The following is a 22,513-nucleotide window of genomic DNA, read 5'->3' as shown; positions in this document are numbered from 1 at the left end:
TGCAAAAAATACAGATAGGATGATGAAAATAAAATTACACAATAATGGTTACCTCTGGGAAAACAGGAAGGGAACAGATCAGGGAAGGGAGTTTCATACAGATCCGCAATGTTTTATTTCTTATAAAGGAAATCTGAAGCAATGTAATAACATGTTAACTTGCAATGAAGTGCCTAGGTGGTTGCTACATTATATTATTTTCTGCAAATTTCTTTAGGTTTGACTAATAAAAATTTAGGTGAAAATAGGTAGCTGTGTGACAGGCTCCTCAAGTGTGGTCATGGGAGTGCTGCAGAAGAGACTGATGTAACATATTAAGAGGCATTTTGTTTCTGTCTTGGACAATGCTTGCAAAAATGACATGGAAAAATGTAAAGAAAGCAAAAAATTTGTGAATGAACCAAAGATGGTGAGATCAACAGCAAATGCGTTGAAAAATCAGCATCCAAAAAGATGTTGGCAAAGTAGAATTCTGGGCTGAATCTCATTAGCAAAAACAAACAAACACCTAAACAACAAATTAACCAAAAAAAATAAAAAATAAAAAAACAAACAAAAGGGAAACTCACCCATTTAATGAGCAGGTCTTACATGAAAAGCACTGTTGTAAAGTATTTTATGCATTTTATTTAATTCTTGCAAAAACCTAAGAGGTACATTATTATCATCCTTTCGGTACAGGAAGAACTGAAGCAAAGGGAGGTTATCTAATTTGTTCCAAGTTCACAAGGCTTAGCTCCTAAGTGTTGGAACTAAGATATTAAGATTGAAGATATTAACCATGCAGTTATAATTTCAGAGTTGGCTATTAATCACTATACATTTCAAGGATTATAAAGTTTTATGCCTCCATCTCCCTAAAACAAATAATAGTGTAGAATTAAGGAGACTGGTTTGGTAGCTCACATTTCAAAAACTTTTTCCTTTTCTTTCTTTCTTTTTTTTTTTTTTTTTAGAATAAGAACAATAGGGTCAGGCTAGAGATTTGTGGCAGACTGGCTGTCAAAAAGGCACATTCTATCTTTGGCTGCATTAATAGAAATATTGTATCAAGGAGCCATGGTCATGGTGTACCCCCATACTGCCTCTGCTCACACCTGTACTTTGTAACACACTTGAAGAAACACATCAGTGAAGACAAGAGGTGGGGTTTGAGAGGAGACTAAGAATCAAAAAGGGTGCCTTAGAAAAATGTGTTAAGAAACTGCAACGATTAGCTTGCAAGTAAAGGCCCAACTCAAGGCAGGAGGCAGTTACAATAGCTGTCTTTACATATTTCAAGTGCCATATGTAAGAGGGATTAGATTGTTCTGTGTGGTCCCAAGGACCACAAAAGGAACAATATGTGAACTTAAAAGTTGAGAAGTTACGTTAAGTTTAGGAAGAACTTTATAGTGGTTAAAACCATTGGAAGATGAAATGAAATAGACTGTCTAGGGAAGAAGGAGTTACCAGGATCTAGATGTGTCCTAGCAGAAGTTCCTGGTTCGGTATGTTGTTGAAACTTCTAAAAATTGTTGGCTTGAAAGACCTTCCTGCTAATACAAAGGATATAGAATTTGAGGATCTAATCCATTCATGTAAAATTAGTGTCCACTTAGAGACCTATTTTTATGGTCTGATACATGAGTGACTCCTTGGACTCACCTGTTTTTTTCACCGATAAAATATTTCCATAACTAGGAGTCTAGGACCTTTGTACTAACCCAGTACTGCTACTAGCTGTTTAAAACTGAGAGAATCATTTCATCTTTCCTGCTTCAATTTTTCTTATATTTAAAAGGTCCCTCTATTTGCCTCACCTATCTCATGTGAATTTTGGTGACTTATGCTTGGCTATCTCAGACATAAGAGTGTTGTAGAAAAGTAAAACAATATGTAAGTGTAACTTAAAATGCCTATGATGTTAAGTTTTGTTTAGCAGACACCTGGGACTCCCAACCTTCTCTGACACCTCTCTTATTTCTGGGCTCTGTCTGAGCTTTCTTAGAATTTATGGTCTTTTTGTTTGTTTTGTTCATTTATTTTATAAACATTTGCCGAGTTACTGTAACATGTTAGGCAATGTACTAGTTACTGTTCTAGTCACCACTGAAAAATAAAACACTGAAGGAAACATTGCTATTTTGCTAGGGTGTCTGCCTTTAATAAAAATCTCTACCAATAAATGAAATGTAATACAAGGCAAAGTATTTGAAAGCCATAAGAGTAATGGAAATAAAATGCTACAGAAGATCATGGGAGAATGGGAATTCCAAGAGGTTTTGCCAAACATCATCCTAAGAAATCAGGGTGCTCTCTTTCTTGTTCCTGAATCTGACAGTACTGGTACAAAATGGTTCTCTTTAAGATTGTGAATTTCTGCATTGTTGCTGAGAAAGTAGTCCAACTCTCCAGCTTCCAATATTTACTCCCTTTACATTGGCCCTGAGAAGATAGGTATGATTTTTCTCTATTTTTATCTTATAAAGAAAAAAATGTGAAGCTCAGCAAGGTCAAGTACAAGCCATAAATTGTTATGTAAGGCAGACCTCCATCACTGCAACTATCTAGAGTTTCAATGGCTTGTTTCAAAGAGTGATTTAGTACAAGCTTATTGGGTGCTTAATAATGCCCGCCCAATAAGATGTTTGCTTTATCCTGGGATCAGGCTGACAACTCTTTTACGTGCAGAGATGGTGAAGTTGGTAGAGTATAGGCTAAAAGAAAATTGCAAACACCAAGCAAGTAAGTTGTAATCAGTTTCATAAACTCCATTTGAAATTATAGTTAAGTCTTAGAAAACTTTCTATAAAGCAGCTGTCATTGGCTTGTATGTGTGAGAGATCAATTGAAATAATATTGATTGAATGTTTAGTATGTTCTAGGCCCAAGCATTTCATGTGTTTCATTTCATTTATGATTACTCTTATTACTCTTATTCCCATTACACAAACGAGGCAACAGTCTTAGACTGATTAAGGAATTTTCTCCAGGGTCACATAGCCAGAGAGTAGCAAAATCAGTTAAGAATTTTTTTGAACTAGGATTGTATAAAGAAGGCCTACATAAGTAAGAAACAAAATTATGCCTGTACACATACATTTGCATATTTATTATTTTGAGACAGGGTCCCACTTTGTTGCCCTTGAGTAGAGTACTGTGGTGTCACAGCTCACAGCAACCTCAAACTCTTGGGGCTTGAGCAATTCTCTTGCCTCAGCCTCCCTAATAGCTGGGACTACTGGCTCCTGTCACAAGGCCTGGCCATTTTTTTTGGTGTAGTTATCACTGTTGTTTTGAACCCATCACCCTCGGTGCATGTGGCTGTTTTGAACCCATCACCCTCAGTGGATGTGGCAGGTGCTGTGACCACTGTGCTACAGGTGCCCACCTGTGCACAAGTATTTAAATGTGCTTTCCCCAGATAGTTTTATGTTACTTACAACATATATGTCACTTATTTTATACTTACAAAATAAAATGAAAAAATAGACAATCAAGGCCATGAGAAGGAAGAATATGCGAACCATGTGAGCTCAACTTGTGATTGGTCATTTATTAAACGTGGAAATCAGAAAAATGTTGGTTGACATCTTTTTAATGCCATTTTACCCACATAACCAACAGTCATTTTATTTTTGTAACCCTGCACCTTAAAAATTAAATAAACCCTAAGAAAGCTATCCAATCATATTTTTAATTTTTGATCACCACCATCATTTAAAATTTCCTGATATTTACTCTCAAATGAGAGTAATAAAATTATTAAAATTATTTCCAAAAAGGAAGATACTACATTAAAGTTATTTCTAAGCCTCCTTTCTTTACTTAGCAATGAGACTCTATCAATCGAATTCTAATCCTTTTTTTTCCCAGGAGTGAATAATTTTCTTTTTCTAGAATCTGGCATGCACAAGTGCCTAGTACACAGAACCCTCTCAATAAATGTTCTGCAAAACAATATTGAGTAATGGCTTATTCTGTAACATAATGACCTCATATAAATATATCATCAATATATCGTAAGTAATAAAAAGAAAAGGTTATCATTCTCCCAATCTAACAGTTCTAAGGACCTACAACTTCTCCAACAGCAATAGTGACTTGCAAGAAGTCACTTTAATGCACTTCTTTATGCTCTTCTGCATCAGTCCTTGTCAGTTAGAACTTTGCACCAGAGGTCTCTAAACTGGAATGCAAAACCCTCGGGTATGTGCTAAAACTCTATCTTAGGAATCTACAGTTTGATGGACTATGAGAAAACTTAGAATTCTTATTTAATGTTATTTTTATCTCATGCTTTTATATTTTGTTTTTGTGACTATATGATTTTACTAAATAGCCTATTTTAATGTATACAAAAATATATATATGTTAAGCCTACGTACTCTAACAATTCAATGATAACAATGAATGATTTAAAACTTTGAATGCTGTAGCTCTAAATAACTCTGCAAAGTGTAATTCAACAAAAATATCTTGTGACCACAAAAAAATATGAAGAATGTTTTCCTAATGGTTGGGGGTTATTTCCTACAGGGGTGGGGAATAGGCTAGTCTTTAATATTTTTCATAAAATATACACACCAACAGATAATGCACAGCACTTTCCCCAGCATTTAAATATGGCAACTCTTGTTGAGTCTTTTAGTTCTTTAAAAAGGAGAACAGGACAGTGCCTGTGGCTCAAAGGAGGGCACTGGCCCCATATGCTGGAGGTGGCGGGTTCAAACCCAGCCCCTGCGAAAAACTGCAAAAAATAAAAAAATAAAAAAATAAAAAGGAGAACAATGGCTAGGCTCAGTGGCTCATGGCTGTGATTCTAGACTCTGAGAACTGAGGCTGGTGAATTTCTTGAGCTCAGGAGTTTAAGACCAGCCTGACCAGAGCACGACCAAGACCCCAAGGCAAAAATAAATAAATAAATAAATAAATAAATAAATAAATAAATAAATAAAGCTGGGCATTGTGGCAGGTGCCTGTAGTCCCAGCTACTTGGGAGGCTGAGGCAAGAGGATCACTTGAGCCCAAGAGTTTCAGGTTATTGTTGAGTTATGATGCCATGACACTCTACCACCAAGAGGGTGAAAAAGTGAAACTCTTGTCTCAAAAAAAAAAAAAAAAAAGAAGAAGAAGACGTGCACAACGAGAACCTAAGAAAGTTTTTCCAGTTTTCTTTCCATCTGCCTCTTGTCCTTGAAGTTTGTCACTTACTCAAAATCTGTGCTGGGTACTAAAAGTCTTGGTTTTAAATTCCTTCTTCATTGTCATTCTGTGTAACATGGAGCAGAAGGTATATCTGTCCCTGCCTTATTTCTCTTATGGGTAAAATAGAGATAATAATACTTAGCACCAACTTCAGTGCAGTGTCGTCTGGATAAAGAATACTTTGTTCCTTCTGTCAACTGAATGCAAAGTGTCATTAATATTATCTGTTTAAAATGGTGTGATTAAATATACATTTCCCTTTAAAAATAATTTTCCTTTACAAAATAAGTAAAACATTAGATTTTTATATTTGTTTTCATAAACTTAAGTTGTCTCTCTATCTGTTTCTCTTTCCCCTTTTTATACACTCACACAGAGACTGTCTTTTGATAACTTCATGGATGTGAGAGAAAAACCTTAAGATAGCATCGAGGAAATAAAAGGGGATTAAAAATAAATTTTCTTATTCAGGTTTCCTTTAAGTTTTAAAGCTATGCATGTCAACCATAAAGTTATAGAGTTTACTTAAGCTCCAAAATGTTTGTATTTAAGAATAATTCATAGACTATTAAATCAGAAGGACCTGTAAGAAAACAAGTAAGATAATTACTGGCACATAGTAGTTTCTGACTAAATGCTTAATGAAGGAATCTGAGAGAAGCTTTTTATTTAAATCATAAAACAAAACTCAAAACCAACTCTTGGGCAGTGAAGAGACTGAGTAATTTGCTGAAAATTGCCTATCTAGTTAGAGTTTAATTTTTTTAAAAAGAGTTTAGTATAGAATGTATTCCTCTTAATTTCCAGCTTTGGCCTTCTGCCAGCAACCTGTTGATTTATTTAAATTGGACTTTCAAATATAATCTGCCAAAGATTCATCACAGAAAAAATCAGAAAGGCCAGTTCTCAAGTTAGTCATCTCCAAAAGTTACCCAACACATGATGTTCACAGATGATATGAAATGTTTCAAGTAAAAACCGTATATTTACAAATATAATATGAAAAATATAAATCTCATATATATTGAAACAAAAGACCATTCTTTCTTTTTTATGGCGAAGGGACAATAGCCAATCTCCGGTGACTTATTCTACCTGATAGCACAGTTTGCTGGTCCACACAGGCGATTACAGTCCTCTGACCAGCTAAAAGTAGTTTGTCTATTTCAGCAATATATTTATCTTTGTTTCTGTGTGTTGTTGTATTGATTTTTGTGAATTTACCTACCAATGAGCCATTAACAACCTCATTGCATTATAGTGCTAATAAACTTATCTTGCACTATTTTGGCCTATGTGAGAGCTAACCCATTAACAAAAGAAATCCAACGTAATTTTGACCACTTGTTAGCCAGGTCAGGCTGTAAAATTATAACACAAAGCATGCCTCTTCCACGGGGCACCAAAAGGCAACGATTAATAAAACAAACAAACAAACAAACAAAAAAAGCCAACCCACTTCCATATCCAGTGGAGTTGTAGTTTATTATAACCCTCCCAAGTCAAAAGGACACCAGTTTCAAGCCTTGCAATTTGGCGCAGACAGGGCTTTCTCCCTTCATCCCACTCTGCTGGGCCTCTCTACCTGTCCTCTCCCACTGTCCACAGGTCCCGAACATTAGAAAATAGAAAATGTGATGATCTGTGTGTGTCTCTGTAAAATGTGTATATATGTGCGTTTGGGTGTAACCGGCATTCTGTTTGGCTGCGCGGCCTGTCCATCACGGCAGGGGCCAATGGCAGGCTGCCTTATATAAAATGAGTGTTTTCAGTCTCTCCGGGTTGCAAGTACTGTATGTGGAGCAGTTTACAGTGAAGCGGAGGCAGAGCGGCTCCGTTAGCTCCTCTCCACTTTCCCACAGAGAAACCCTGACTGGCCGCTGAGTGCCAGCCACACACTCCCTCACACCCGGAGGTAGGCGCCCCCCCTTCCGCGTCCCCCTCCGCCACCCCCCACCACCCCTCCCCCCCCCCCCCGCGAGCTCTCCCTGCACTTTCTGTTTTCCTACTCACTTGCCAGTCGTTGTGCTGCAGCTCCAAGGACTCTGAGGCAGGAGTGGCTGCGGCGGCGGCAGCCGGTAGAGTGGACTTGAGGAAGACTGGGGGAACCCCGTGGGTACGGAATCGGCTGGCTGGCTCCCCTGGCACTTTCCCCCTCCGCCAAAACTTTGGGTTGAGAGAGGTGGGGGCCGGGAAGAAGGCGGGGGCGCCGAGGCAGTGCCCCGCAAGCAGGAGGCTGCGGGCTGACCTGGGGAGTACCTCGCCAGCTGGTGCCAGGCTGCGTTTGCAACTAGCTCCTCTCGGCACACAGGCAGCGACGCCCAAGAAGGGTAGGGAGCCGGGGCGCGGGCTGGAGCAGCCCCAGGAAAACAACAACAGAGCTCTCACGCCGGTGGCGGCTCTTGGCCGACGAGGGAGCCCCAAATTTCATCCGGGCGAAAGTACGTGGAGCCCAGACTGGTCTGGGCTGCCTGAGAGGTGGGGCCTGGGGAGCAGGGGCAGGGGAGGAAGGTACAAGGAGCCAGCCCTCGGTGGATTTTTCGAACGTTTAGTGTGCGTTGGTGACCGGGAACAGCAGCCAGTTGCTCGTTCATCTGGAGAGTTGGGATTTGGGTGTTCCGGCCCTGCAGATCAGTGCCTCTCATCCCCCGCCCCCAACCAAAGGCGCGGCAGTAGAGAAAGTGCTGTTTTAGTACCAGAGTAGCCTGGAGGAAGAATTGGAGGAGAGGGGGAAGAGGGCGAGGAAGAAGGAGAGAGAGAAGGGGGAGGGAAGGTGGGAGAGCAGAGCAGAGAAGAAGAAAGAGCGATAGAGAGAGAGAGGGATAGAATGGGAGGGAAGAAGAGGGGGAAGAGGAGGAGGGAGGCTGTGAGAGGATTTTGCTTGAATGTGGGATTATGTTGTGTCAATAAGTTTAAGGTGGAGAGAGCGAGGCTGAGGGGAGGTGGAAGGCCTTGGCTGTTTAAAGTCTTATTTCTGAAGGTATGTTATGCCTTTGCATGGTCGCGATGACAGAAAACTTGCAGATCCTTTATCCAAGGATGGGGTTAATGCCTCTAAAAAGAGCTTCCCAGCCCTCTTAAGCCATGCTTCTGTGACACTGTTATTTGCCGCGATCCGGGTCCTTGTAATCAGACTCGAGGTTCTTTTCCGAAATCCTCCACCTCATCGCGCTCACTCACCCTCAGAAATTATTACTTTTTATTTTTTTATTTTTTGGTATTGTATGAAACTTAAGGTAACTGAGACCCAACCTGAGTCCTGTAATTTACAAGGACCCTGAATCCTAGAATCTAAAACAGGAACACGTTTATATGTGAAATAGTCGCGATCATTTCTGCTAAATGAGGAAGGTAAAACGAAATGATGCAAAAAGCTAAGACAACATGTATGACAGGGGCAGGGTGGGGGGGGGAAGAAGGAGAGACAGAGAGAAGATATTTTTTGCTTTCCTTTCTGTAGAAAGGAAAATAAAACATGTATTCCCCTTCCTTCCCGGTGTGTAGGGTCTAGTCAATTATTTTAACTGTTTGGGGACGAATTAGTCCAGATGGATCTTGTTGAAAAGTTTTGCCAGGTGGAGTGGAGGTGGGGTCTGGGGTAGGGAAGGGGAAGGTGGGTGGAGGTTGTGGGGGATGGGGACGGAGCGAGCTCTGCCTCTGCTAATGGGCATTGGCCTGGGGCTTCGAAACCATTGGCTGTCCTGGTAATGACACGTCCAGTTCTTGTCTCCCCGCCGCGGACCGGGCTGGCTGACTCGGACTGGGGTTCTTTCCCCGCGCGGGGAGGGGCGTTCTTCGCCACCTCCTGGGGTTGCCCACTCGCGGCGTGGGGACCCCCTACGCACACTCCCTCCCCTGCGCGCTGCCGAACCTCTGCTCGAGCGACTTTTGTATCCAGCCGGCGGTCAAGGGGTGCGGGGGGGTTCTCGGCGCGGACGTCCCTGCGCGGCCAACCCGCGCCCAGCCCCACGCGCGCGCTCGGTCCAAGCCTGGAATGGCAGCGCAGGGCCGGGCGCCGGCGGTGCCTCCCTGGGGGGGGGACAGTGGAGGGAGAGGCAGTGGCAGCGGGATCTTCTCTGGCCCGGGGGAGGAGGAGAAGCAGAGGGAGGCGTTTTCTGCCCAGACTGCCGCCAGTTCCAGCAGACACGGGCCGGGGACACTCCACTCGTTGCTTCTCCGTTATCCAAAAGTGTTTAGAAGACTTACGCCCAGAGTGTGGGATTTGCACTTCGTTTTTCTCTCCCCCTTCTTCCCCAAAGCAAGATGGACTCTATTTCCTTTCTCTTTCTCCCTCTGCCTCTGTCTTGTCAGCCTTTAAGATCGACATTTTGTACTAAGAGGCAAACTTGATGGTCACCAGCAACAAAGCCAGGGTGGGATCCCTCGCTCCCTTCCTCCCTCTCTGTTTCCTAGCTACCCCCACCCGACCTCACAGACCTGGTGGTCCTGCACTTGTCGCTGTGGGCTCTGGCAAATGTGTTTTCCCAGTCGGTTCTCTTCTCCAATCTCGGGATTGTGACCCGGGCCAGGCAAAGTTGGAAGCCGGCTGTGGCCGCCCAGGACTGCAAGACTGAGAGACTGCGATACCTGGCCCTGCTGCCGCTGCGGTGGCACCTCCTGCCGGCTCTGGGGCAGGGCTGCCTATGGATCAATCACTATAATTTGGTTACTGGTGTATTTGTCCTGGGGGCGGTGATCACTTGTGCAAATTGATGTATGATCGCCGTGTGGGTTTTGCGTTTGTGGAATGGATCAACTCTCTGCTTTGTACATACGGGGAGTAGGAAGCGAGGGTGCTGGAGACACCTTGGGATGCCAGCTGGGCTACCCTCCTCCCCACCCCCAGCATCTGCCCTTTGACTACTGAGAGCTTTGCTTTTCCTGTCCCCACAGTTCTCCAGGGTGGGTAGTGGAGAAAGGGGAGAGGTTGATGGGGAGTAGGACTCCAGGATTTCGACACCCCTCTTTCATAGATGTTACAGGACTTGGGACTCTACTGTTTTAAAGCTCTACCACACTGATGATGTACCTTCACTTGATACTTTATAGGTCACTGTCATATGACATAGGCTTTGCCGCAGTTCATTGTCCTCCCTGTGTACTTTCCATTTGCCTTCTTGGGTAAGTATGCAAACTCTTCATACACGCAAGCTGGATGACACTAGTAATGACATAGGGGTCTTTACTGTTCACACAGGAAAATGCTTTATTGGGGTTACAACACCCCAGAAACCTTGTCTCACTGAGTTTCCCACAGCAGAAGTCAATTTATGATTCTTAGTGTTTAGAATTGAGCTATGGTTTGTTATTATTTTAAGATAATTTCAATGTTCATTTCATGTTTATCTATAAGTAATTATCATTTCAACATTTTATTTTCAAATAAGCATTTTAATTGATAATGAAATTTTACACAGAGTTGATGATCTGGTGAATTTAATGCTAGGCAATACTATAGAAAGATTACATTGTATGAAAGGAAAGAATTATTAAAAACCCAAGGAAGCATTGTGCAGAGGCTTCTCAAATTATAGTGACTGACATTTGCTTACTCTCTGCTAGGTTCTCTTTCTTGAGTAACTTGTAGTATTTATAACCGTTACTTGTGAGGTGGGAAAGGGTGGATTGGGCAGTGTAGTAAATCTAGCATTTAGTGCACTAGCTTGATTCAAAATTGATCAATTTCTTTCAAAATGTATATATTTGGAGAAATTAGGAACATTTTAGTAGTCTGTATGACTAATAAGCAATGACTTTGAGATCTTTCTTTTTATTTTAAATAATTGCTGTGTACATTTGTGCAATCAAGAGGTACAATGTGCTTGGTTTCATATACAATCTGAAATATTTTCATCAAACTATTCAACCTAGCCTTCATGGCATTTTCTTAGTTATTGTTTGTGGACATTTGTATTCCGCATTTAGTAGATTTCGCCTGTACCCATTCTAAGATGCACGGTAGGTGTGGCCCCACCCATTACCCTCCATCCACCCTAACCTCCCCCCTACGTTCCTTTCCCTTGGCCCCTTCCCCATATTTGTGTGCTATACTTGGGTAATAGCATTCATGTGAAAGCTATAAAATAGCTTCATAGTAGGGCCGAATACATTGAATACTTTTTCTTCCATTCTTGAGATACTTTGCTAAGAAGAATATGTTCCAGCTCCATCATGTAAACATGAAAGAGGTAAAGTCTCCATCTTTCTTCAAGGCTGCATAATATTCCATGGTATACATGTACCACAATTTGCTAGTCCATTCGTAGGTTGATGGGCACCTGGGCTTCTTCCATGACTTAGCAATTATGAATTGGGCTGCAATAAACATTCTGGTACAGATGTCTTTTTTATGTTGTGATTTTTGATCTTCTGGGTATAAACCTAGTAAAGGAATTATAGGATTGAAATGCAGGTCTATTTTTAGGTCTCTAAGTATTCTCCAAACATCCTTCCAGAAGGAACGTTTTAGTGTGCATTTCCACCAGCAGTGTAGAAGTGTGCCCTTTTCTCCACATCTATGCCAACATCTCCGGTTTTGGGATTTTGTTAAGTGGGCTACTCTTACTGGGGTTAGGTGATATCTCAGAGTAGTTTTGATTTGCATTTCTCTGATGAATAAAGATAATGAGCTTTTTTTCATGTGTTTGTAAATCATGCTTCTGTCTTCTTTAGAGAAGTTTCTCTTCAAGTCCCTTGCGCTCCCTGAGATGGGGTCACAAGTTTTTTTCTTGCGAATACATTTGAGTTCTCTGTGGATTCTGGTTATTAGATCTTTATCGGAGGTATAACCTGAAAATATTTTCTCCCATTCTGAGGGTTATCTGTTTGCTTTACTTACTATGTTCTTGGCTGTGCAGAAGCTTTTTAGTTTGATCAGGTCCCAGTAGTGTATTTTTGATACTGCTTCAATTGCCTGGGGAGTCCTCCTGAAAATATTCACCCAGGCTGATTCCTTCAAGAGTTTTCCCTGCACTTTCTTCAAGTATTTTTATAGTTTCATGTCTTAAGTTTAAATATTTTATCCAGTGAGAGTCTATGTTAGTGAATGGTGAAAGGTATGGGTCCAGTTTCAATCTTCTACAGTTGCCAGCCAGTTTACCCAGCACTATTTGTTAAATAGGGAATCTTTTCCCTACTGAATGTTTTTAATTGGCTTGTCAAAGATCAAATAACTGTAAGTAGCTGCATTCATCTCTTGGTTTCTGTTCTGTTCCAGACATCTGCTTCTCTGTTTTTGTGCCAGTACCATGCTGTTTTGATCACTATCGATTTATAGTACAGTCTCAGGCCTGGTAGCATGATTTCTCCGGCTTTGTTTTCATTTCTGAGTAATGTTTTGTCTGTTTGAGGTTTTTGATTCCATATAAAACAAAGTATTATTTTTTCAAGGTCTTTAAAATATGACAATGTAGCTTTGATAGGAATTGTGTTAAAATTATATATTGCTTTGGGTAGTATAGACATTTTAACGATGTTGATTCTTCCCAACCAAGAGCATGGTATGTTTTTCCAATTCTTAAGATCTTCAGCTATTTCTTTTCTTAGAGTTTCATAGTTCTCTTTATAGAGATCTTTCACATCCTTTGTTAGATAAACTCCCAAATATTTCATCTTCTTTGGCACTACTGTGAAAGGAATAGAGTCCTTGACTGTTTTTTCGGCTTGGTTATTGTTGGTATATATAAAGGCTACAGATTTATGGATGTTGATTTTGTAGCCTTAGACATTGTTGTATTCCTTGATCACATGTAAATGTTTCATAATAGAATCCGTAGTGTTTTCCAGATATACAGTCATGTCATCTGCAAAGAATGAAAGTTTGATCTCTTCTGACCCTATGTGGATACCCTTGATCGCCTTTTCTTGCCTAATTACAGTGGCTAAAACTTCCATTACAACGTTAAAGAGCAATGGAGACAATGGGCAACCTTACCTGGTTCCTGATCTAAGTGGAAATTATTTCAGTGTAACTCCATTCAATACGATATTGTGTGTGGGTTTGCTGTAGATGGCCTCTGTCCCTTCTATACCAATTTTCTTAAGTGGTCTTTATTTTTTAGTTTGTTTATGCGCTGAATTATATTTATAGATTTATGTATATTGAACCAGCCTCAAGACCCTGGGATAAATCCCACTTGGTCATGGTGTATAATTTTTTTGATGTGTTGTTGGATTCTGTTTGTTAGGATCTTATTGAGTATTGTTGCATCAGTATTCATTAGTGATATTGGTGTATCATTTTCTTGTTGGGTCTTTCCACTGATTTAGGGATCAAGGTGATTTTTGCATCACAAAATGTGTTTGGTAGTATTCCTTCATTTTCTATATTTTGGAAGAGGTTTAGTAATATAGGTACTAGTTCTTCTTTAAAGGTTTGATAGAATTCTGATGTAAAGCCATCTGGTCATGAGATTTTCTTTTTAGGGAGATTTTGTATAGTTGATGCTATTTCAGAACTTGATATAGGCCTGTTCAACATTTTCACTTCATTCTGGCTAAGGTAGCATACTTCCAAGTATTGGTTGATTTCTTTCAGATTTTCATATTTCTGAGTAAACTTTCTTGTAATATTCATTAAGGATTTTTTTGAATTTCTGAGGGGTCTTTACCATTTCTGATTAATGAAATTAGAGATTTTACTCTTTTATTCCTGGTTAGGTTGGCCAAAGGTTTATCTATTTTATTGACCTTTTCAAAAAACCAACTTTTGGATTTATTGATCTGTTGTATAATTTTTTTATTTTGAATTTTATTTAATTCTCCTCTGATTTTGGTTATTTCTTTTCTTCTGTTCGGTTTGGGGTTGGAATGTTCTTCCTTCTCCAGTTGCTTGAGATGTCCCATTAAGTTATTAACTTACTCTCTTTCCATTTTCTTCAGGAAGGCTTGCACTGCTGTAAATTTCCATCTTAGGACTGCCTTTGCAGTATCCCAGAGGTTCTGATAATTCGTGTCTTCATTGTTGTTTTGTTCCAAAAACTTAGTGATTTCCTTCTTAATCTCGCCTATAAGCCATCTATCCTTCAGCATAAGGTTATTTAGCTTCCATGTTTTGTATGGGTATGCAGATTCCTGTTGTTTTTGAGTTCAACTTTTATTCCATGATGGTCTGAGAAGATGCAAGGGATAATTTCTATTTTTTAAAATTTGCTGAGGTTAGATTTGTGGCCTAGGATGTGGTTGATTTTGGAGTATGTTTGGTGGGCTGATGAGAAGAATGTGTGTTCAGTTTTGTTGGGATGAAATGTTCTGTAGATGTCTTTTAAGTCCAGATATTGAATGGTTACACTTAAATCTAAGATTTCTTTGCTTAGAGTCTTTCTGGAGTGCCCCGGCCCTTGGGTCAGTCGACAGGGATACCTGGAGGAGGGGTGAGAATGGGAAGTGGCAAGGGGGCAAAGAATGGAGACAAGACAGGAGTCTGATCAAGTCTCGTTTATTACAATGTTATCTCAGGGTATATAAGGGTGGGTGAGGGAGGATGTTTACGTCACCGGGTATCCAAGCAACCTGGCCATGGCCGAGAAATGTTCCCAATGGCAAGTTTCCAAGTTTCGCTCATGTGATTTACAAGAAGAGGCCTGGCATTTGCAGGGAAATAGAAACTTAGGCCAGGCGTTTGCAGGGAAATAGAAACTTAAGTCTGTTAGTACAGGAAATAGCACTTGGCCTACAAAATAGATGCTGTGGTGTCAGCCTTCCACACTGGAGGATCTATCCAGCACTGCTAAAGGGGAGTTAAAAATCTCGAACTACTATGGAACTGGAGGAAATCAAGTTGCTCATGTCTTTTAGAGTTTCTCTTATAAATTGAGGTGCAGTCTAGTTGGATGCATAAATATTAATAATTGAAATCTCATCATATTGAGTATTACCTTTAAAAGATTTGAAGTGTTCACCCTTATCCTTCCTTATTTTGTTTGGATTAAAGCCTATTGTGTCTGCGAATAGGATTCAATGCCTGCTTTTTCTGCTTTCTATTTGCCTGGTGTATAGATCCCTTAACCTTTTGTCTATATTTGTATTTTAATGTAAGATCAGATTCTTGTATGCAGCAGATATATGTCTTGAGTTTTTGTGTCCAGTCAGCCAACCTGTGCCTCTTTAGAGGACAATTTAAACCATTCACATTAATTGAGAATATTGATAAGCCTTTCGAGAGTCCGGTGGACATTTTTAATACTTTTGTGACTTTGGAAGTTGGAATTTGATCAAAATTTTCTGGTTGGGTTTACTTTTGTGGTGGGGAATTATTCTGGTGTTTATGGAGGATTGGTCTGAGAATATCCTGGAGCGGTGTTTTAGTTGTGGCAGATTTCTTCAACATGTGAATGTCATTAAAGTATTTAATTTCTCCATCATAAATGAAACTCAATTTATCTGGGTACAGGATCCTGGGTTGAAAGTTATTTTGTTTTAGGTGATTAAAAGTCGATGACTATCCTCTTCTAGCTTGAAAATTTTCAGCAGCGAGATCTGCAGTTATTCTAATATTCTTCCCCTTGTAGATGATGGTTTTCTTTCATCTGGCAGCTTTCAGAATTTTCTCCTTTATATTAATTTTAGTGAAATTCATTATGATGTGTCTGGGTGATCTCTTATTTGGGTTGAGTTGTGCTGGAGTTCTGAAACTGTCTGCTATCTGAATTTCGGAATCTCTTGGCATGTCTGGAAAGTTCTCCTTCATAGTCTCATGGAGAAGAGACTCTGTGCCTTTTGAAGACACTTCATCACTTTGGGGGATCCCCATAAGACAAATATTGGTTTTCCTCGAATTATCCCACAGGTCTGTGAGACAGTGATCTGTTTTTGCCCTCCATTTCTCTTCCTTTTTGAGAGTTTGAGAGCATTGGAAAGCTTTTCTTCAATGTCAGAAATCCTTTCTTCTGCTTGCTCCATTCTGTTACTGAGGCATTCTACTGTTTTTCTCACATCTTTGAGGGCTGCAACTTCTTGTCTCAATGTGTCAAAATCTTTGGTTTTTGGTCTTTGAATTCATTGAATTCTTGAGACATCTTTTGGGTTACTGCTTGGAATTCTAATTCAATCTTATTTGCTATCCAGATTCTGAATTTGATTTCTAATATCTCAGCTATTTGTTTGTGCATGGGATCCTGTGCTGTGTCTGCCCCATTGATCCTTGGGGAAGTTGATCTACTCTGATTATTCATATTGCCAGAGTTTTTCCCTTGATTGCATCTCATGATTGTTTTTCACCATTGCCTCTGGCCGTCCTCAGAGTTGGGGTGGTGTCTCTCCGAGATTAGACCCCGGGGGATCACTCTATTGTTGCTGGATCTTTGTATGGTGTGACCCTGTGTAGCTCTTCTGGGCTGCCCAACCCAGGGAGTTCTGGTTGTGGGAACAGCTCCAGAGTGTGACACCCCAAGATCCAGCAACAGGGCGGGGGGTGGTGCACATGGTTGTGGGAGTGCCTGGCACCCAGTGACTTTGGCACAGAGGGCCCAAGGCTCCAGCAGCCTCTGGACAGGAGAAGGGCTCCACATAGAGGCAGGGAGGGCTCTGGAAAGCACCGGCTACCAGATTCCCTGGCCAGACTAGCAGGTGTGCATGGATTCAGGGAGGGTACAGGAGAGAAGACGGGTGGTTGCGTGGCTCCCGGAGTTCCTGGTCAGGGCAGGCGAGGCGCAGCTCCGGGGGGGTCTCAGCTGTTATGGAGGTCTGGGAGGGTACCCATCAGGGGTCCCTGCAAAGCTCTTCCGCAGGTCTGGGTGGGTGCCGATTGCGGGTCCCGCACAGCTCTTCCCAACTTTGAGATCTCTTAAGTGCCTTTTACAGATACATGCTTCCCAAAAATAGAAATTTTTGCAAAATAGTGTAGGACAGTGAGTGTCTTAGAAGTTTATTGGTGAGAGGTAATCGTGCAGGTGAAAATGGAGTTCTGTAGAACATTTGAAAGCAGTATGGTGAGCTCAAAGTGCAGAAAACCAAGTTTTAAGTTTGCCCCTCCATTGTAAAAGAACTTCCAGGTGCTCTCAATTGCTTCTATGTTAAGAATACAAGTTGGTACTAAATTGTGTAACTCAGCTATGGTGCTCTGTAATATTACCATAGGGAATTTGGAGATTGTATTTTGTGAATGAAAAGGAACTCACTTGTCCATTAAAGAAAATTCAGGGACTTTATTTTGTTTCCTGGATTTCTGGAATACTGTGTATGTTAACAAAATGTTATCTTAATATTAAGAAGAATTGAGTATGAAGAATTGAAGACCAAGCCTCTCTGTAAGTCTCCATCTGGTAAGAAAATATACTTTGATTTTACTGTGGACGTTAGATTATCTATATAAGTTTTGTGTCCAACATTTTTTTATGGCACGCAAATATTGCATTACAGTTGATAAATTGGGAAGTTTGTCCAGTTGAAGCTTCAGGATATGTCACATGCATGACAGGTCAGTTGGAGTGGCTGGAATAAGATAGTTTTTTTTTGTTGTTGTTGTTGAGGCAGTATCTACCCTATGCCCCTGAGCAGAGTGCAGTGGCATGGTAGCTCACTGCAACCTCAGACTTGTACTGTGGGCATCCCCCTACCTCAGCCTCCAGAAACCACTGGGATTACAGGTGCTTGCTGCAGCACACAGCAGGGTTTTTCCATTTTTTTCATGAGTTGTGGTCTGACTCTCTCTCAGGTGAATCTCAAACTCCTGAGCTCAAGCAATTCTCCCTCCTCAGCTTCCCACAGTGCTGGGATTACAGGCGTGAGCCACCGCACCCGACAAGATGGTTTTTTAAGATGAATTCAGTGCACACCAAAATATATAGATTTTAGTGTATTCGGTTTTTTTAAAAACTTGTTTGGAGGAGAAGTTTTTCATCTTTGAACCTATGGTCAAAGTATTCAAACTGCATTCCTGATTAGTAAAGAACACCACATTTGTACCTGTGAGACACATTATTTTGTTCGCCACAAGAAACTTTTAATATTACTTCTTTACTCCTAGAAAAATTCTGACCTGTTCAAAAATTAATATGGGAATTAGTAATATCCGGAATTAAAGCATTCTGATGAGCTCTTGTATTTCTTCAAGATATCAAATGACTGCTTCATTAAAATATTTTCAATAACAATCTTGGTCTTTGAAGTCAGTGAAGTAGTCTAAAAAAGTCACATTGACAATGAATTATTGGTTATTTGCATCTAAAATACATTTATTAGATTTGAGACTTATCAAAATAAGAATCTAAAGGATCTTTTGCTTCTTCATCTGTAAGAGTTTCCCAACTTCTCATTTTTTTGTTCTGCATATCTCTGTTAAGTTCTGAAACTGGAGCCTTAATTTGCATTATACACTTAATGTTAGCTAATGTCAAGGTGGCTCATCCATGTTGTTTCCTAGTGTTACTTATTTGGAAGTTCCATGGCAGTTTTAGGAAGAATTTTTTTTCCATTAGGAGACTTAGATGTTTTTTAAAATTTGTAATTTTTGAGACTTGAAAAAAGATCTATTTAGAGCTTCATATCCAATTTTAAGTTCCAGTTTTAAGAGATTTTTTGATAGTTGTGTTTGTAACATATCTTGAAAAGTGAAGCTAGTAAATGATGCCCCATGATTATATCAATTTACACAGTGATGATTTAATAAAAATAAATATTCATGCTAAAATAAATTTAAAAAACAAAAATATAAAAAAAGTATATAATATAGCACCTTTGACCTTACAGACCTGATCTTTATACTTAATCTATTGGAACAGATATGTTTAGATTTTGAATTTAAAAGCTTTCAGTGAGAGCCAGGATGCACATAGAATTATGGTTGTCCTGTGCTGAAATTAGCTATGTAATTGATTAAGTTTTCTGTATTCCTTAAAAAAGAACAACAACAGATCTGAAAATAATATAGCACAACTTCTGAAAATTTAACTTAGCAGCTAAAGCCACACTTTTTAGTAAAATCACAAGCAATTTCTAATTATTTGTCATTAACCAGCATGCTTAAAGTTTACGTTTTCCTACATTTCATAAAGAACACTTATTAAAGCAAGGGCTATATTTTTAAGTGGATCTTGTCGTGAGTACCAGTTACTTTTACATTAAAAATAATAAATGTTGTACAGCTCAACTTTATTAAAAAAAAAAAAAGAACTTTGGAAAACTCTCATTAGAGATGTGACCGTATTTGCCGTACTAAGGAAATCCCTGAAATGATTAATGTCTTAAAAAAGCACAAAAATGTTTACAATTGTGATATTTGAAGGGTTTTAAATTCTTAAGTTTACGCAATTAATTTTGACATATTTCATCACCATCAATATGGTATACCTGTGTTTTAAGATTTAAACTTAAGCAGGTTCTTAAGAAGAAGACACTTTGCTTGAACATGTAGTTTGAAGTCCTCCTCATTTTTTAACATTTTACCACTAAGGGAACCTTTAAAAATAGGTTCGAGTGGTATTTCTCCTATCCTTTTAATTAGACTCCTTCCTCTTGTAATTTTGCTGCTTTGTTTCATCACATGCCCCAGGTAAACCAGATACAGGTGGTGCTCAGGCTATTCTTTGAGAAACACTGCTCTAAAGGTAGTAAGTAAAGACTAAGGTTAAGACAGAAGAGAGGTTCTTCCACCTGGAAGATTGTGTGACTGTAATTCAGTCAGTGGGCTTGAGCTACCTAAAGGGCACTTATCATATACTGTGTTATTATAATGAAAATCTTCAACATATTTACACACATAAAATTGTAAACTGTGGTCCTTTAACCATTCTAACTACTTGGGGCACTCCTCATAAACAATTAAAACTTACCCTGTGTCAAGGCCTGAAAATGGAGAAGTGTTACACATGCAGTGATTGATACATTGCACAAAATAGGCATTTAAGTAAACAAGAGGGGCAAACTAAGAAGAACATAAATGAGAAAAACACCAAATCCCTGAAATCTCAGAGAATGTGAACCCTGAAGGCTAAGGAAAATGCAACATGTGGTTAAATGTAAAAAAAGTACAGAAGACTACAGGTATGAGTGTTCTCAAACACTGCTGTCTTACTCAGATACATTCTATTTGTGACACAGAATTTTTTTTTTTTTTTGTAGAGACAGAGTCTCACTTTATGGCCCTTGGTGGAGTGCCATGGCCTCACGCAGCTCACAGCAGCCTCCAACTCCTGGGCTTAAGCGATTGTCTTGCCTCAGCCTCCTGAGTAGCTGGGACTGGACTACAGAAGCCCTCCACAATGCCTGGCTATTTTTTGGTTGCAGCTTTGTCCGGCGCCGGGTTTGAACCCGCTGCCCTCGGTATATGGGGCCGGCTCCTTACCGACTGAGCCACAGGCGCCGCCCAGAAATTGTTTTAAGTAGTCTCAACAATCATTTAATATATTTGAGTATTAAAATTAAGTAGCTTTTGTATTTACTAACTTTAAGGTTATATTTGCTGGGAACAACTTCCTGCTTTGCTAAACTTTAATTTGCCATGCCTTTTTGATCTCAGATAAATTTATAAGCTCTGTATATTTTGAAAATGGCTTTGTACCTACTTTGATCTACAGTGGTATTCGAAATAGATTCATGATTCTTTATTTAAAGAGCTCTGACAACCAAATGAAAAGTTGTTTGTTTGTTTTTTCTCCAAAAGTTTCGTATCAAAATTTATTCGGTAACAAAAACTAACCCAGACTTTCATGAGACTGTTTGAAGTAGTTTTTAAGTCCACTTAGGAAGGAATATTTTTATATATTTTGCTATAGAAATAATAGTATTGATTATGAGATATGATCCTAGATTTAGCTGGGAATGTTACATTGTATACATTGTTTTACCTTTTTAAGATTCAAAAAATCTGAATCCTGAAACATATCCTCTGAGGATTTTAAATCCGAGATTGTGATCCTATTTTATTAATTTCTTTAATCCACAGAATGAAATTATCTAATATTTCTATCCACTTAACCCAGTAAAAATTCTTTTGCTGATTTTGGTCATTGATCGTCTGAACATTTTGAGTTGATTGCAAACTGGCAAATCATGGAAGAGTTTTATCATTATATATTGACTCAATCAAATGGTCTCTGTGTCTCCAAACATAAGGGTGTAAGGCCTAAGAGGATAAAAAAAATCAGGTAAGCAAAAATCAGGTAACCTACCAATGAGGTACCAACTAAGTTGAGCACAGTGAAAGGCTCCTGAGTAAGAACAGCTAAGCATACATAGGATTGTTAGTTTACGTTTCAACAAACCTCATATATTCTACTTTGTTGTTATGATTCCTTTGTTGTTACAGTTTTTAATCTTATCAAACACACATTAAAATCTGTGTAACATTTGAACCCTCTACCATTTTGAATGTTTCTTATACAATGTTGAACAAAAGGTAGGCTATGTTCATTAAAGTTCGCTGTTATTAGTTTCATGAAGAGGTTATATTTCCTTTATTTCCACTTGCACATGTTTCTTTCCATCTATGTGAAGAATAAGAATAGAAAGTTTTTTCTGCATATTTAGTCTATTCTCAGATAAGAATGTTTGTAGGTTATATACATATATATATTTTGCAATTTTTAGCCGGGGCTGGGTTTGAACCCATCACCTCTGGTGTATGGGGCCGGCGCCCTACTCCTTTGAGCTACAGGTGCTACCTGCAGGTTATATTTTATAGAGGGTCTAGATACCTTTATTTTTAGTAATTAATTATGAAATGTTAAGATCTTGCCTTTTCCTTTTAATTTCATATAAAACCAGGATAGAAGACAAAAAGTTTACTGTGGGGAAGAGTCTGTATGATACTGTAGGAATAAAGTAATCCATTTATCTAGTTTGTTATGTTAAGATTTAAGACAGTCTTCATTGGTATTAGACTGAAACTGTTAATGCTACAGAATTGTTTATTGTTATGACTTTCATTGTTTATTATATGACTGTTTTCCTTGGTGTAGGAAAGCAACCAATTGAGTCATTCAGAGGGAATTTTATTAGCAATGCTGATCTTTTAATATTGTAAAACGCCAAACTTGTTTTTTTTTTTTAATTTTTTTATTAAATCATAACTGTATACAATGATATGATTATGGGGCATCATACACTCACTTCATATACCATTTGACACATTTTTATCACAGTGGTTAACATAGCCTTTCCGGCGTTATCTCAGTTACTGTGCCAAAACATTTACATTCTACATTTACCAAGTTTCGCAAATACCCCTGTAATATGCACCACAGGTGTGATCCCACCGATTCCCGTCCCTCTACCCACCCCCCCTTTCCCACTTCCCCCTATTGTTAAGTTGTAGCTGGGTTATAGCTTTCATGTGAGAGTCCCAAATTAGTTTCATAGTAGGGCTGTGTACATTGGGTATTTTTTC

At 39.4% G+C, this 22,513-nt stretch overlaps 1 protein-coding gene across 5 annotated transcripts in view; it reads left to right on the top strand.

The window, feature by feature from the left end:
* Nucleotides 1-6,989: 6,989 nt before the first annotated feature.
* Nucleotides 6,990-22,513, top strand: part of LOC128579003 (uncharacterized) — a 73,584-nt gene continuing 58,060 nt past the window's right edge. Inside the window, exons 1-3 of one of the 5 annotated variants that reach the window (XR_008378025.1) lie at nucleotides 6,990-7,105; nucleotides 10,240-10,311; nucleotides 20,248-21,196. Coding sequence is in view for 2 of the 5 variants with exons in the window: in XM_053581322.1 (XP_053437297.1) it covers nucleotides 8,898-9,379; nucleotides 10,240-10,311; nucleotides 20,248-20,434 (741 nt within the window). In the remaining 3 variants the exon portion in view is untranslated. Of the gene's footprint in view, nucleotides 7,106-7,274; nucleotides 7,632-8,689; nucleotides 9,380-10,239; nucleotides 10,312-20,247; nucleotides 21,197-22,513 lie in introns of those variants that run through there. The other 4 variants (XR_008378026.1, XM_053581322.1, XR_008378027.1 and 1 more) reach the window with 4 other exon arrangements.

Source organism: Nycticebus coucang, chromosome Y (genome assembly GCF_027406575.1).
Source record: "Nycticebus coucang isolate mNycCou1 chromosome Y, mNycCou1.pri, whole genome shotgun sequence".
Lineage (NCBI taxonomy): Eukaryota > Metazoa > Chordata > Mammalia > Primates > Lorisidae > Nycticebus > Nycticebus coucang.
This window is presented reverse-complemented; position numbering and strand designations above follow the sequence as displayed.